At 37.9% G+C, this 13,739-nt stretch overlaps 1 protein-coding gene across 1 annotated transcript; it reads left to right on the top strand.

Annotated features, from left to right (window-relative positions):
* The first annotated feature begins 9,507 nt into the window (after nt 1-9,507).
* Nucleotides 9,508-12,093, top strand: LOC110888031 (disease resistance protein At4g27190). Its single transcript, XM_022135578.1, has one exon. The coding sequence runs from the start codon at nt 9,508-9,510 to the stop codon at nt 12,091-12,093; it is 2,586 nt and encodes an 861-aa protein (XP_021991270.1).
* Nucleotides 12,094-13,739: the final 1,646 nt, after the last annotated feature.

A 13,739-nucleotide genomic window follows, 5' to 3' on the forward strand; every position in this document is an offset into this window, starting at 1 on the left:
AGTTTCCAAACTGATCGAGATGGTTCTCAATCACAATCTGGGTATGTCTTCATTTTGAATGGAGCTGCAGTCTCTTGGAAGAGCTCGAAGCAGGATGTTGTAGCATTGTCCACTACAGAATCAGAATACATCGCCGCCTCATTGGCAGCACAAGAAGCTGCGTGGTTAAAGAAGTTCATTGCCGATCGGTAGTCCCTACCATTCAAGACCCCCTAGAGATCTTTTGTGACAACGAGGGTGCGATTGCTCAAATCAAGGAACCTCGTGCACATCAAAAGACTAGGCACATTGAGCGGAGATTCAACTACATAAGGGATGAAGTTGAAAAAGGAAAGATATGTATTCGCAAAGTTCACACCGATCAAAACATTGCGGATCCACTCACGAAACTCCTTGAACGGCCAAAACATGAGGGTCATACTTGTGCCTTAGGACTTCGATATTCTAGTGATTGGATTTGATCTATTTTGTATTTGGATATTGGAACAATTGTTATTTTAACTCTTTTTTGGTATTTTGAGTTATGTTCCATTTTAGCATGTTTAAATCCGTGAATAAATTAATTATTCTAAATGTCCGTAGTCGATCATACTTGTGGGAACAAATATGAATGTAAGACTATTATGAACTTGGATTGGTGGATATTCATTAGGTATGAATATAGAGCAAAGTGTTGCTGCCAAAGTTCATAGATATTTGTGGGATACAAATATTGGACTGACCCGCTCTCAAATGTTACTGCATGGAATCATTTATGATTGATCATAAGTAAATTTGAGCAAAGGCGAATATCATAGTATCCTCTGACCTGAGATACATATTGGGTCTTGATATTCACTAAATATTGTACCTTGACTTAGTTCTTCGCTGTCTGTAATAAGACAGTACACAAGGCTAAGCTCAGGTGTGGTACGAGGTGATTGTGAGAGACGTATGTAGTCAAGAAGGGATTTGTTCCTCTTATTCGTTGAGAGTAAGATGTCTAAGGCCTGTTAAAGTTAAATCAACAGAGAATGATCACACTGTGTCTCTGGATCTAACATGACATCTGTAACGAAAGGATAAATGATAGATTCACCTAAATCATATTCAAGTAAGGGACTTGAAGGGGATGATGTTATTGAATGGCACTTCGTCATACGTATTAGGGGTAGTGAACCGTTGTTAGGCGTTATTTACTACTTGCATCAATCTTCTATGTATCTTGTGCAAGTGGGAGATTGTTGGACTCTATATGCCCAAGACACATATTAAATTGATGTGGCTAGTACGTTATGATCCAAGTCGGGTCATACCCAATAACAAGCTAGACAAACACCTATAATATTTGTTTATGATATGATCAAACAAATAAATATTAACACTTACAATATTTAGAAATCGGTTTTCTAAATAATTGCACTTGACAAACTAATAAATTATATGGATAATTTATTTTGAGAGAATATTTTATTTGTTATTTAATGGGTTAAATAACAATTTTAAAAAGGTTACATAAGTCTTGTAAACATGAGATGTTATATTTTATAAAAGTTATAAAATAATATAAGACTTAAATTGTTATTATAAGAAAAAATTTTGAATTTTTTTTATATAAATAAAAGCTAGGCCGCCCCCTCCATGGGAACTCACACAAGTTTTTTTGGTCCAATCATGTTGCATGCATTTTACATATCTAGATGAAGCTTGATTGGCCATTTTGGGTGGCAACTCTCTCTCTCTCTCTCATCCTTTTAAGAAAAGGGGGTTCCAAGACTTGTAACTAATCAATCCTTTTACAAGTTTTTCCAAGTGCAAGAGCTCAAAAACTCTCTAAAATTTTCGGCCAAGGTGGGTTGATCAAGAGGGTGTTTCATTTGAGTTTCAAGTGTAGAAATCCTAGCAACATAAGGTGTTCGTTGGAAGCTTGGGGTATACTAGCTTGAGGCTTTCTTGTTTGGAAGCTACCATTCAAGAATATCATCTACTTCATATCACTTTGCTCTTGGAAAGGTAGTATTCTAAAACACCCTATGGTTGTATTTTGATAGCATGCATTTCATATATGGATCCGATTTTGGGTTTTGCATTTAAAAATGGTTTTAAATCTTGCAAAGTAACATGTTTTAAATCCTTATTCCGCTGCGTTTTAATTTTATTTGGATAAAATTACTTTGATAAACATGTGAAAAAAACCCAACAAGATTTTGTTAAGAAAGCAACTGTACAGAAAAGAAATGAACCAAGTAGTTCAAAACCTAGTACCTCGGGATCACAAAGTTCATCATCATCGGCAAGACAATTACATGATACTTCGGGGTTTGTTGAACGAAGATCATGTTTTGAGTGTGGAACAATTGGACATATAATTCGAAATTGTCCATATCTTCATAAACAAAAAGGAAAAGTTGATGCTCCCCATGACCAAACTGACCGCAGGCAAACTGTTTCGGTAAAACAAGATCCCCGCCTTGTAAAAGAAAGGGAAAAGAAACAGAAACGCCAACAGGTCAAGAAAATTGAAAAGGCGATTAAGACCGATGTGGTTAACAAAACATCTGTTTCTGTCAAACCAGAAAATTCAAAAACTTCAGACAACCATGAAGTTAAAATTTTAAAGAACAACACTGGTAAAACAAAACAGACCTGGAAACCAAAAACGGTTACTGAATCAGGGGGACCATCACAATTTACCAATCATCAAAGACAAGAAGTTATTGTTATTGATGAAAATGGAAGACCCAAGACCACAATGGCTTGGGTCCCCATCTCCAACTAATTGATTGAGTTCATGTGCAGGGTGTTCCAGGAGGAACTGTCAGTAGTCATTGGATTGTTGATAGTGGGGCATCCAGGCACATGACAGGCGACATGAAGCTTCTCTACGACGTCAAATCTATTAGAGGAGGTTATGTTGCTTTTGCTGGAGATAAGGGTGGTTATATTACGGGTGAAGGAATGATATCCAACGGGATTGTCAGCTTTGACAAGATCAACTTTGTACAACAACTTGATCACAATCTTCTTAGTGTTTCTCAAATTTGTGATAAGCAATTCTCAGTACACTTTGATGCTAATGGATGTTATGTGCTGAAACCCGGCTTCAAAATTCCAAAAGAATGGATTCTCTTGTCAGCTCCAAGGATAAATGATTTGTACGTCCTTGATATGAGCCAAGCTATTACTACGTCTGCACAAGCAACCTGTTTCGTTTCCAAAGCCACAGAAAAAGACTCTATCTCTTGGCACAGGCGAATGGGTCGCATTCACTTACGCAAAATGAATCATTTGGTATCAAATGAATTGGTGAATGGTGTTCCCCTCAAAAACTTCCATCTTCAAGACGTCTGTGTTTCGTGCCAGAAAGGGAAACAAACAAAGAAACGACACCCTACTAAGAAGATCAACACGGTGGCAGTTCCTCTTGAACATTTGCACATGGATTTGTTCGGTCCTGTCAAGCACAAGAGTATTCGGAATGATCAATACTGTCTCGTGATTACTGATGACTATTCAAGATTTTCCTGGGTGGCGTTCATGGCACACAAGAGTGAAACCTTTGGTATTATCAAAAACTTGATCATTCAGATTGAGAATTTGTATAAGTTGAAGGTTAGACGGATACGTAGCGACAATGGTACTGAATTTAAAAATCATGCCATGGCGGAGTTTTGCACTTCAAAAGGTATTCTTCATGAGTTTAGTGCAGCTTATACTCCTCAACAGAATGGCGTCGCTGAACGTAAGAACCGCACATTGATCGAGACTGCTAGGACTATGTTGGTAGAGTCGCAGTTGCCCATTCCATTCTGGACTGAAGCTGTGGCCTCTGCATGTTATACATTGAACCGAGTCCTTACAGTCAAAAGGCACAATAAGACCTGCTTTGAGCTTCTTCAAAAACGGAAACCAGATTTGTCTTATCTTGAACCGTTTGGAGCTCCATGTACAATCATCGATCCTAATGGAAAGTTTGGGGCAAAAGCAATTGATGGATACTTTCTTGGGTATGCCACCCCTAACTTACGAGTCTGGAATCTGGAGACTAAAAGGGTCGAGGAATGGTCTGAGGTCAGAGTACAAAGGCACACTTTGCCAGTCAAATGTCCTGGTCAGCCTTGGATGTTTGAGTACGATGACTTTTTCAATTCGATCAATGTTGAAGCCGTTGAAGAAAGTGCTGCGGCAAGGATGTTTTTCGAGAGTGACAATGCAACAGTTTCACCGGTGGTTCGTCCAATTCTTGTCAATCAAGAACCTTCTTCGGTGAACAATAATACTCTCGACAATGAGGATTTTCATGATGCAACCGAATTGAACGAATCTTCAGAGGATGATGAATTTCTAGATGCAGATCAAGAAGCTCCAACAACAGCAGTACATGGTACTTCAGAGGGTACTCCTCCAGTGGATACCCATAGAACAGCTGAAGCTACTGCATCATCCTCTTCGTCAATTCCGGGCATTGATTTAGTTGTTGATCTCAATTTTAACAATCTGGGTATAAATATTCCAGTTCCAGATAATCCAGAAACAAGGATTCATAATACCCATCCTCAACAAAACATCATCAGAAATGTGCAAAGTGGCATTCAAACAAGAAACATGTTGCGAAACAACAACAATGCAGGCCTGTATGCAGCTATTCGAGAATCCGGACAACAAAACGATTGGTCTTTCGCGTGTTATGTTTCACAAGAAGAGCCAAGAACTTGGAAAGAAGCCATGAAAGATAACTCTTGGGTTGAAGCAATGCAGGAAGAACTGCAACAATTCCAGAAGCTTGGTGTCTGGAAACTAGTAGAGAAACCTGCTGGCTACAAGAAGATTGGTACCCGTTGGGTTTTCAAATGCAAAAAGGATGACCGCGGAGTTGTTATCCGGAACAAAGCACGTTTAGTCGTTCAAGGTTTTCGTCAGATAGAAGGAATCGACTACAACGAAGTCTATGCACCTGTTGCACGTCTGGAAGCAATTCGGATCTTTCTGGCTTATGCCTCATTCAAAGGATTCAAGGTTTACCAAATGGACGTCAAAAGTGCATTCTTACATGGTGTGGTTGAAGAAGAGGTGTACGTCGAACAGCCTCCAGGTTTTGAAGATCCTATCCATCCCGATCGGGTTTGGTTGCTCAACAAAGCTCTCTATGGTCTGCATCAAGCACCGCGAGCTTGGTATGCAACCTTATCTAACTATCTGCTGGAGAACGGTTTTCGAAGAGGTCTTATCGACTGTACTCTTTTCATCAAAGAACAAGATGGAGATCTTCTTCTGGTACAGGTATACGTTGATGATATTATTTTTGGTTCTACTAATGATGTCTTGTGTAGGAATTTCGAGCGCATTATGCAGGATAAATTCGAGATGAGTGCTATGGGGGAAATGACCTTCTTCTTGGGCCTACAAGTACAACAAACTGAGTCTGGGATATTCATCCATCAGACTAAATATGTTGGTGACATCTTGAGCCGGTTCCAGATGTCTGATGCAACACCCATTGGTACCCCACTGCCACAAAATCACGGAATTACTCCAGACTTGAAGGGTGAAGCTGTTAGCCCCTCATACTATCGCGCAATGATCGGATCTCTTATGTACCTCATAGCATCAAGACCAGACATAATGTACCCAACGTGCCTGCTTGCCAGATATCAAGTCAACCCGAAGGCCTCACATCTTGCAGCTGTCAAAAGGATTTTTCGTTATTTGAAGGGTTACCCTGACACCGGTCTATGGTACCCTAGGGATAATAACTTTGACTTGATCGCATTCAGTGATTCTGATTTTGGAGGATGCAAAATCGACGGCAAATCCACAACGGCTGGATGTCAGTTTTTAGGAAATCGCCTAGTCACATGGCAGTGCAAGAAGCAGACATGCGTCGCTACATCAACATGCGAAGCTGAATACATTGCTGCCTCAAGTTGTTGCTCCCAAGTTCTTTGGATCCAACAGCAATTACGCGACTACGGTTTTGAATTCCTAACTACTCCTATTTACGTTGATAATTCTGCTGCATTACAGATCACTAGAAATCCTGTGCAGCACTCAAAGACCAAACACATCGAAATCAAATATCACTTCATACGTGATTGCTTTGAGAAAAGGCTAATCGATGTTGTTAAGGTCCACACCGATGACCAACGTGCCGACCTTTTTACCAAAGCCTTTGACAAATCAAGATTTGACTTTTTATTATTGGTAAACGGCATTAAGGTCAAGCAAGAGTAAAACCAACATCGGAAAATCATTTTTGTAAATACCTTTGTGTTTTCAAATTTTATCTTAGTTTATTGATTTTAGGGGGAGTAAATCCAAAATCTGAAAATCCAAAAACATCGAAAAATTTTCAAAAACACAAAAACAATAGAAAAACAAAAATGAGTTTCCTGGCGAGCAAAAGAGAAAATGATAGTACATCAGTGGTCTATCCAAACCTCTTTAAACCTTAAATGAAAAACGATAAGCAGCTCTATATAAGATGTATCGGTAGGCTCACAATCATTTTAAAGTGTGCAGGGTGATATAAACTTAAATCGACTGAAGACCAGGTGGGAACCATTCATTGGCATATGGTCTTAGTACCGAAATTTCGTTTGATAGATTGCCGAGGTTCTGAGATATTCGGTCTTTATGCTGCTTATCATCTGGGTATCATGGTTGTATCTTTTACCGAAAAATAACGGGGACGCAAGTCTAGATCTTCCATGATACTATACATACGTGTACATATTGCATACGACCTCAATAAGTGATAAACAATCACATGTCCAAACAAATAAGTGATAAAATATCACATTTATCCGGAAGTCAAGTTCGTCTCTCTGCTGTACGAAAGTACTGACCTGTTCACGGACTTGCTCCTGTGCCCTCATGCATATGAAAATCAAGTTCCTCATCAATAAGTGATTATATCACATAGGGCTTGTTTTCAAATTAAAATAAGTGAGAATCTCACATCATATACGGTCAAACAGATGATAATCGGTATACTCACCGGTAAGATGAACTCTCGTGCATACCTTGATACGGGAATGTGTCGTGATGTGGATGAACACCGGTCGGTAAGTATAAATCATACCTTAACGTATCCCCTCGCCATGATTACATCTGATAAGTTGAGCTTAAGTGGACAACAATACCGATAATTGTTATAGGATGTTTATCTTAATGTTAACTAACTGAACAACAAGAGCGTTTTGGCATGACCGTACACTGATATGATTCTCTTACCCTCGAAACTCGCAAAAAGAATGTCTGTAAATATTTATTTACTGCTTTCAGTCTTTACATTTCGAAATATTAAAACACACCTAAAATCTGTTTTAATATAAACTTTCTAAAAGCCAAAAAGATTTTATTTCTATTTTATTTTCGATCGTACGATGTTGGATCTCGAGTCTTCGTTACCTGAAACCTGAACGAAAACCGAATTGACTAAATCTTCATAAACGGTCGAAATTTGCAAGTTTTGAAAGTTAGAATCTAAAACTGACAAATTTTATTAAACTTTCAAACTGTCGGACGGTGTTTGATTGTAACATGGTCATACGTGTGTCATTTGTTTATGCTAACTATATTCCAAGCAGTTGTTCTCATTACGCGTTTAGATTTCTTGCATGTGCAGATTCTTAAGGCAAGGAGAACATAGTCGATGACAAGCTTCGGAATGAAGACACGACGTGAAGGCACTCAAAAGATGAACATGATCGAGTTGCCGCTGACCATCATCAACACCACAAGGATCTCAAGCTATAAAGATCAAGTCATTCACGAGCATAACTCAAGGGGGAGCTTATGTTAAGGGGGAGTTTGTCAACACACTTCCTACATGATACGAGTAGTTTGTTGATACACTTTCTGCTTTCAAGACGTGAAGACTTTGAAGATCCTATTACATTGAAGACTTGAAAGGACGACAGAGACTTGAAGACACAAAGATCGAGACAAAGCTACAGCCAAGGGGGAGTTTGTTGGTGCACTTGTGTCTGTACTTTGTCTGTATTCTGTACGATATTAAACGATGTCCTTTGTTAGTCTTGTAAGTTTGACCAAGTCAACCATCCTCCTGGTTTGACTTGGCCAAACAGTTAGAAAATGATAATCATATGTCTGCGTCGAAGGATGAGTCATCGAAGGATAGTTTAGATCCTTCGATGAGCTCGAAAGATGAACCTTCGATGGATGTTGATGGACCTCGATAGATCATCCTTCGAGGTATATGTAGATCCTTCGACAGGCTTCAGGTCGATAGATGATCCTTCGATCAATCTATCTGATCCTTCGACCAGACGATCTGTGTTGGGTATATATACCCATGTAGTGTGTTCACTTCATAAGAGACAGACAAGTGAGACACTCCAGACACTTAGAGAGACACTTCTGTGAGAACACACACACTTAGAGAGTTTGCAAAACAGATTTGTAGACATTGAGCTTGTAACCGAACCTTTCATACGTATTAATACAAGTGGTGTTAATCGGTGAATATTGTGTGTCTTGTGTTTGCGCTTGTTTCATCTCGGTTTGCACTCTAGCTTGGATTCCGCACTTGCTAGTGTGTTTCACATAACAAGGTTAAGGTTTGACCTCATCCTCCGAGGGACCTACAGTTTGTGTAACGGTTACAAGATACTGTTGGATTTAATAAACAGCTCCCAGCAGTTGTGGTGATATTTGAGTGGATAATTATGCAACCAGTAATGGTCAGATTTTCTTTCTGAAATGCATTATGCTTTCAGTTCATTTCGTTTTCTATTTTATTTATTTATTTTTTTTTTGTTAATTTCAATGCTACAATCGACTGAATACAATCCTTGGACTCTTTTGTAATCAATGGAATTTGTATCGCTATTTTCAAATTTTTGACCTATGTTAAGTTTCAGATTTCTGTATGGATTGTTTTGCCTTCATAGGATTCGTGAGAGTTGGGGGTTCATGTTTCTTGTATAGTTGAATTCTTGTTGGTGGATGCATGGAATAGGCCAAATATATTCTCTCTAATATCTATCGTTTACGAAAGATCTGAATGAAACAAGTGTTGGGTTTTCCAAAGCTCCTTAGTAGTTAGTTACTTACTAAGAATTTCTAATACTCCGGGATGTAAAGCCACTATTTTTTGTAATTTAGAATCAGAACAAAATGACATAGATATTGGAACGATGTGTTCTATATTTTTAAGGCTTGATTATGGCCACAAGCAAAGTTAAGTTGCTTGACATCCAATTCCATCCTTTGTTCTCACAAAAAAGATGGAAGCTATAGGTTCTGCTGTCATTGATGGCGCTAAAACAGTGTTTAAGTTCACCTGGTCAAGAATTACGACTCTTTGCAAATATGAAGAAAATATTGTTGAACTCAGGGACCAGTTTGCAAAGCTCATGAAAAAAAAGACATCTGTCGAAAAAGATGTCACCTTAGCCAAAATGGAAGGAAAAACTCCAAAACCGCAAGTAAATGAATGGTTGATGAAGGTTTCTCGAGAAGCAGATGATGTAAAGCCACTGCTAGCTAGAGATGGCTGACAAGATGACACACCAGTACCGCCAGTCCTGGACAGTGGCAAAGAAACTCGATCTGGTGAAAGAGCTGAATTCCACTGATTTTGAAATAGTTGCCCCTGAAAGAAGCTCTCCAATAAATTCAGTGGTGGAAATGGTAGTGCCACCTCTTGTGGGGCAAGTGGCAGCGTCAGATATGATGCGGCTTTTGGAAATCCTGAACAGGGATGATATTAGAAGGGTTGCTGTCTGTGGAGAGGGTGGCATAGGGAAAACGACTTTGGCCATGAACTTGAACAATACGCTGCGCATCAACTCTCCAAATTCTTTTGATATTGTCATCTGGGTTCAAGGTTCCAGATCATTGGATTTGAGCACAATTCAATCTCAGATTGCCAAGAGAATTCATCTAAAAGTGGAAGCAGGTGACACAACTCACAGTATAGCTAGCGGAATTCTTGAAAGACTGAAGCTGAGAACGAAGATCCTCCTGATTCTTGATGATGTATGGGAAAATATAGATCTTGATGCTGTAGGTATTCCATCAAGGGATCCATGCTGCACGGTCCTTATAACCACACGATCTCTTGATGTATGCAAGCACATGGCCGTTAATCTTTCTTTTCGGCTAGATCTTATGAATGAAGAAGATGCTTGGAAACTTTTTGTTGAGAGTGTTGGACCTGTGGTACATTCAGATGGGATAGAATCTCTAGCAAGAAAAATGGCTGCAAGTTGCCATGGGCTGCCATTGGCCATCAAGACTCTTGGAAACTCTATGAGGGGAGTATCACTAATAGAGTTGTGGCAAAATGCACATCGTACTTGGCGGTGCTCATCACGTTTGTTCAGTTACATCGAGCAAGAAGTCTTTCAACATCTGGCACTGAGTTATTATTCCTTACCAAGTAAGGATCTAAAGCAATGCTTTCTTTATTGTTCGTTATACCCAGAAAGCTTTTCAATAAATGTTGGAGAACTTATCCAATGTTGGGTGTCTGATGGTTTAATCATTGAAAACCTAACTGTAGAGGAAACTTTTAAGTATGGGCTTGCTTTAATTAAAAGTTTGGAGTACTTGGGACTATATCTAGATGCAGCAGAAGGAACTGTGAAAATGCATGTTATTTTTCGTGAGCTAGCCATTCGTCTGTCTCAGAGAGAAAAATTATTGGGATTTCATTCACAATCCAACCCTCCATCCTATAAGATACCAAATAAGTCATCTAAAAGAGTTTCTTTCATGTGCTGCAAGATCAAAAACTTGCAAACTTTTCCTGAATTTTCTCAGCTAACTGTCCTGTTTCTCCAAGATAATCCTATAAAGAAAATCCCAGATGAGTTCTTTCACAAACATAAGTACATAAGAGTTCTAAATTTAAGCAAAACTCAAATTACGTTTTTGCCCCCATCTTTTCGTTGCCTGAGTGAGTTGCGTTCTCTCTTTTTGAGAGACTGTCCTATAGAAGAGCTACCTCCTCTTGTATCTCTTGGTAAACTTGTAGTTCTAGACCTTTCTGGAACACGAATAAAGGCTCTTCCTGAATGGTTAGGAAGTCTGAAGAGTTTAAAAGAATTAGATCTGTCATGCACACACTTTTTAGCGAGAATAAGAACAGGAAGCATATCAGGATTGTTAAGTCTTGAGACTCTTAATATGTCTTGTAGTGCTTTTAATTGGAATCTCCGTGCAGCAGATCAAGGAACAACGTTGGATGAGTTATTACGATTGGACCAGCTATCATCTCTTCACATAAGGCTGGACTCGGTCGAGTTTCTTAAGTTTGCTTCTTCTTGGCTTAAAAAATTAACAAGATTTGATATCCAGATTAGTCTAGGGAGCCATGACTCACACCATCATGTCGCCAAACACAACGAAAAACGGTTGGTTCTTAGAGGAGTTAATTTCCTGCAAGAAGATCTTAATGATTTGTTACACAAGACAGGTTCGCTTGATATGTTAGCATGTGTAGGCATGAGCCAAAGACATTGGCTTAGCCTATCATCCTTAACATCACTAAATTTGTCGCATTGTGATGTTGTAACACATTTAATAAGCAATAAAAGAAGTTCCCCGGGAATGTTTCTAAATCTACAGCACTTGGTTCTTGATCATTTGCAAAAGTTAGAGATAATTGTTGAGGGAACAATCCCTAGAGGAAAATGCTTCAGAAATCTGAAGACGATTCAAGTATCAGATTGTCCGATGTTAAAAGGAGTGGTATCTCATGCAATGCTTTGTCATGTTAAAAATCTCGAAGAAATTAAGGCAAGTGGTTGTGAAAACATGTCATGTATCATTGATTCAGGTGACCATGAAGAAACTCTTCCTAGTTTGAGAGTCTTAGAGATACACAACATGGCCAATTTGAGGTCAATCTGTGTTGGTACATCAGTTTGTCCAGCATTGCAGCGGATTGAAGTTTCTTGTTGTCCTGAGTTGCAGGAACTTCCTCTGTCCATCTCTAATATAAGCAGTTTGAAAGAGATTAGAGGTGAGATCAAGTGGTGGGACAATTTAAGATGGGAGAATGATGATGCTAAGAACATGTTTCTGCAATACTTTCAAGCAAACCCAAGGGAGAACTGCTCAAGAAAGAGAAAATACGAGTAAGATTATAATTTTGAACATTATCATTTTCTTATAACTTGGTGTTGTTAGCATTGATTTTTGATTTTTTTTAAGAAAGCATAAAAAGCTATATTTCTTTTTGATAGACCAAAGACCTGGTAGAATGAGTTTACTCTATTTTCTTTCAAGCCACAATTTTTGTACAACAATAAATATTTTTAGAATCTGAATTAAAGAAACAATATTGGTAAACGAACTGAACATTCATTAAACCGTTCGACTAGAAGTTCATTTATCTAATAAACAAACGGACATGAAAATTTGTTTTTGTTCATTTGATTAAACCAACGAATATAAACACATGTTTCATTCGCTCATTTACTTCATGAAAGTTCATTTATGTTCGTTAAACGTTCTTTTTGTTCATGCATTAAGGTTCATTTACATATTTGTTTAAATTTATTTATTAGTTATTAGTGACAATAACTGCCCCACTAACACTATAACCCTGTTAGAACCAAGCCTTGGCCCTTGCGTAATCCACTAATTCCTAATTCACTTTTGACTTTTCAATTAGGATTGGTTTTTTTTTTTTTTTTTGTTCCTTTATGTTTGTTTAGAATGTTAACAAATAAACATAAAGGAATATAATTATACAAACACCAACAAAAAAGCCAAGTGTTTGTGTTTAATCAGTTTATTTACAAGGTTAAAGTGACAAGATGGGGGTGGAATGGGTAATGGCTCAAAATGAATTCAGTGGAAACATGTTATTTTTAATTCAACTTGTGTCGGGTTGGTTCGACTCACTAACACGTTCTGATTTGTTTAAAATGTAATGTGTTAGTTATCAAATAAAGGTAATATAATTACAATAGTATTCATCTAAATCTTCAAATTAAATGATTTATGAAGTTGTATACATTAAAAGGAATCTTTGACTAAGTTGAGATAAAATACAATCTAAATCGACCAAATCATAATTAAATGGGTCGAAATTAGACTAGGCTGAGCTAAAAACACTTTGTTGGTACACCTAGACAACATTTGTTTGTGGTTTCATTGATTCAAAACTTCATTGCAGATCTAAGACATCCAAAGACTTGGTTAGAAGTTCCAAAGTTCTTCGGAAAAGCATCAGATAAACACAAACACGGGAAGTTTGTCGTTACTAGTAAATCTCATTGAGGAAAGCAGGATTATAGAGATCTATAAGAGGGATTGTACTATTGAATGAATATCTATGGAAAGTAAATTATTTTTATATGGTTTAGGATCCAATACAAAGGCTTTTAAAAATAAGAAGGCGTACAAATGGTATCAAACGGACTCCGGTTAATATCATTCAAGCGGCATTGTAACCGTCTCGTCTCATCGAACTCTACGATGCGAGATTTTAGGTTTTTACTTTTAGATTTATAGGTTGTAGATTTTAGAATTTTTGTTTATTATCATTGTGTCTTTTATTTATCATTATGTTTTTTTCTATATTTGCGTCATTGTGTCTTTTTTTTCCTAAACATTGTGTTATATTTTTCAGCATTGTGTTATATTTTGCTCAACATTGTGTTATCATGTGCCTTCCATTATGTCTTTGTACACTTCTTATTTTTAAGAATCTTTGTAGAAGAGTTAAATGCCAATTTAGTCCCTGTGGTTTGGGCCATTTTGCCAGTTTAGTCCAAAGG

Source organism: Helianthus annuus, chromosome 11, assembly GCF_002127325.2.
Source record: "Helianthus annuus cultivar XRQ/B chromosome 11, HanXRQr2.0-SUNRISE, whole genome shotgun sequence".
In the NCBI taxonomy this organism is placed as follows: Eukaryota; Viridiplantae; Streptophyta; class Magnoliopsida; order Asterales; family Asteraceae; genus Helianthus; species Helianthus annuus.

Bases quoted from the DNA above. Each gene is read 5' to 3' on its own strand.
- LOC110888031 (XM_022135578.1), top strand. From the start codon at position 9,508: ATGACACACCAGTACCGCCAGTCCTGGACAGTGGCAAAGAAACTCGAT.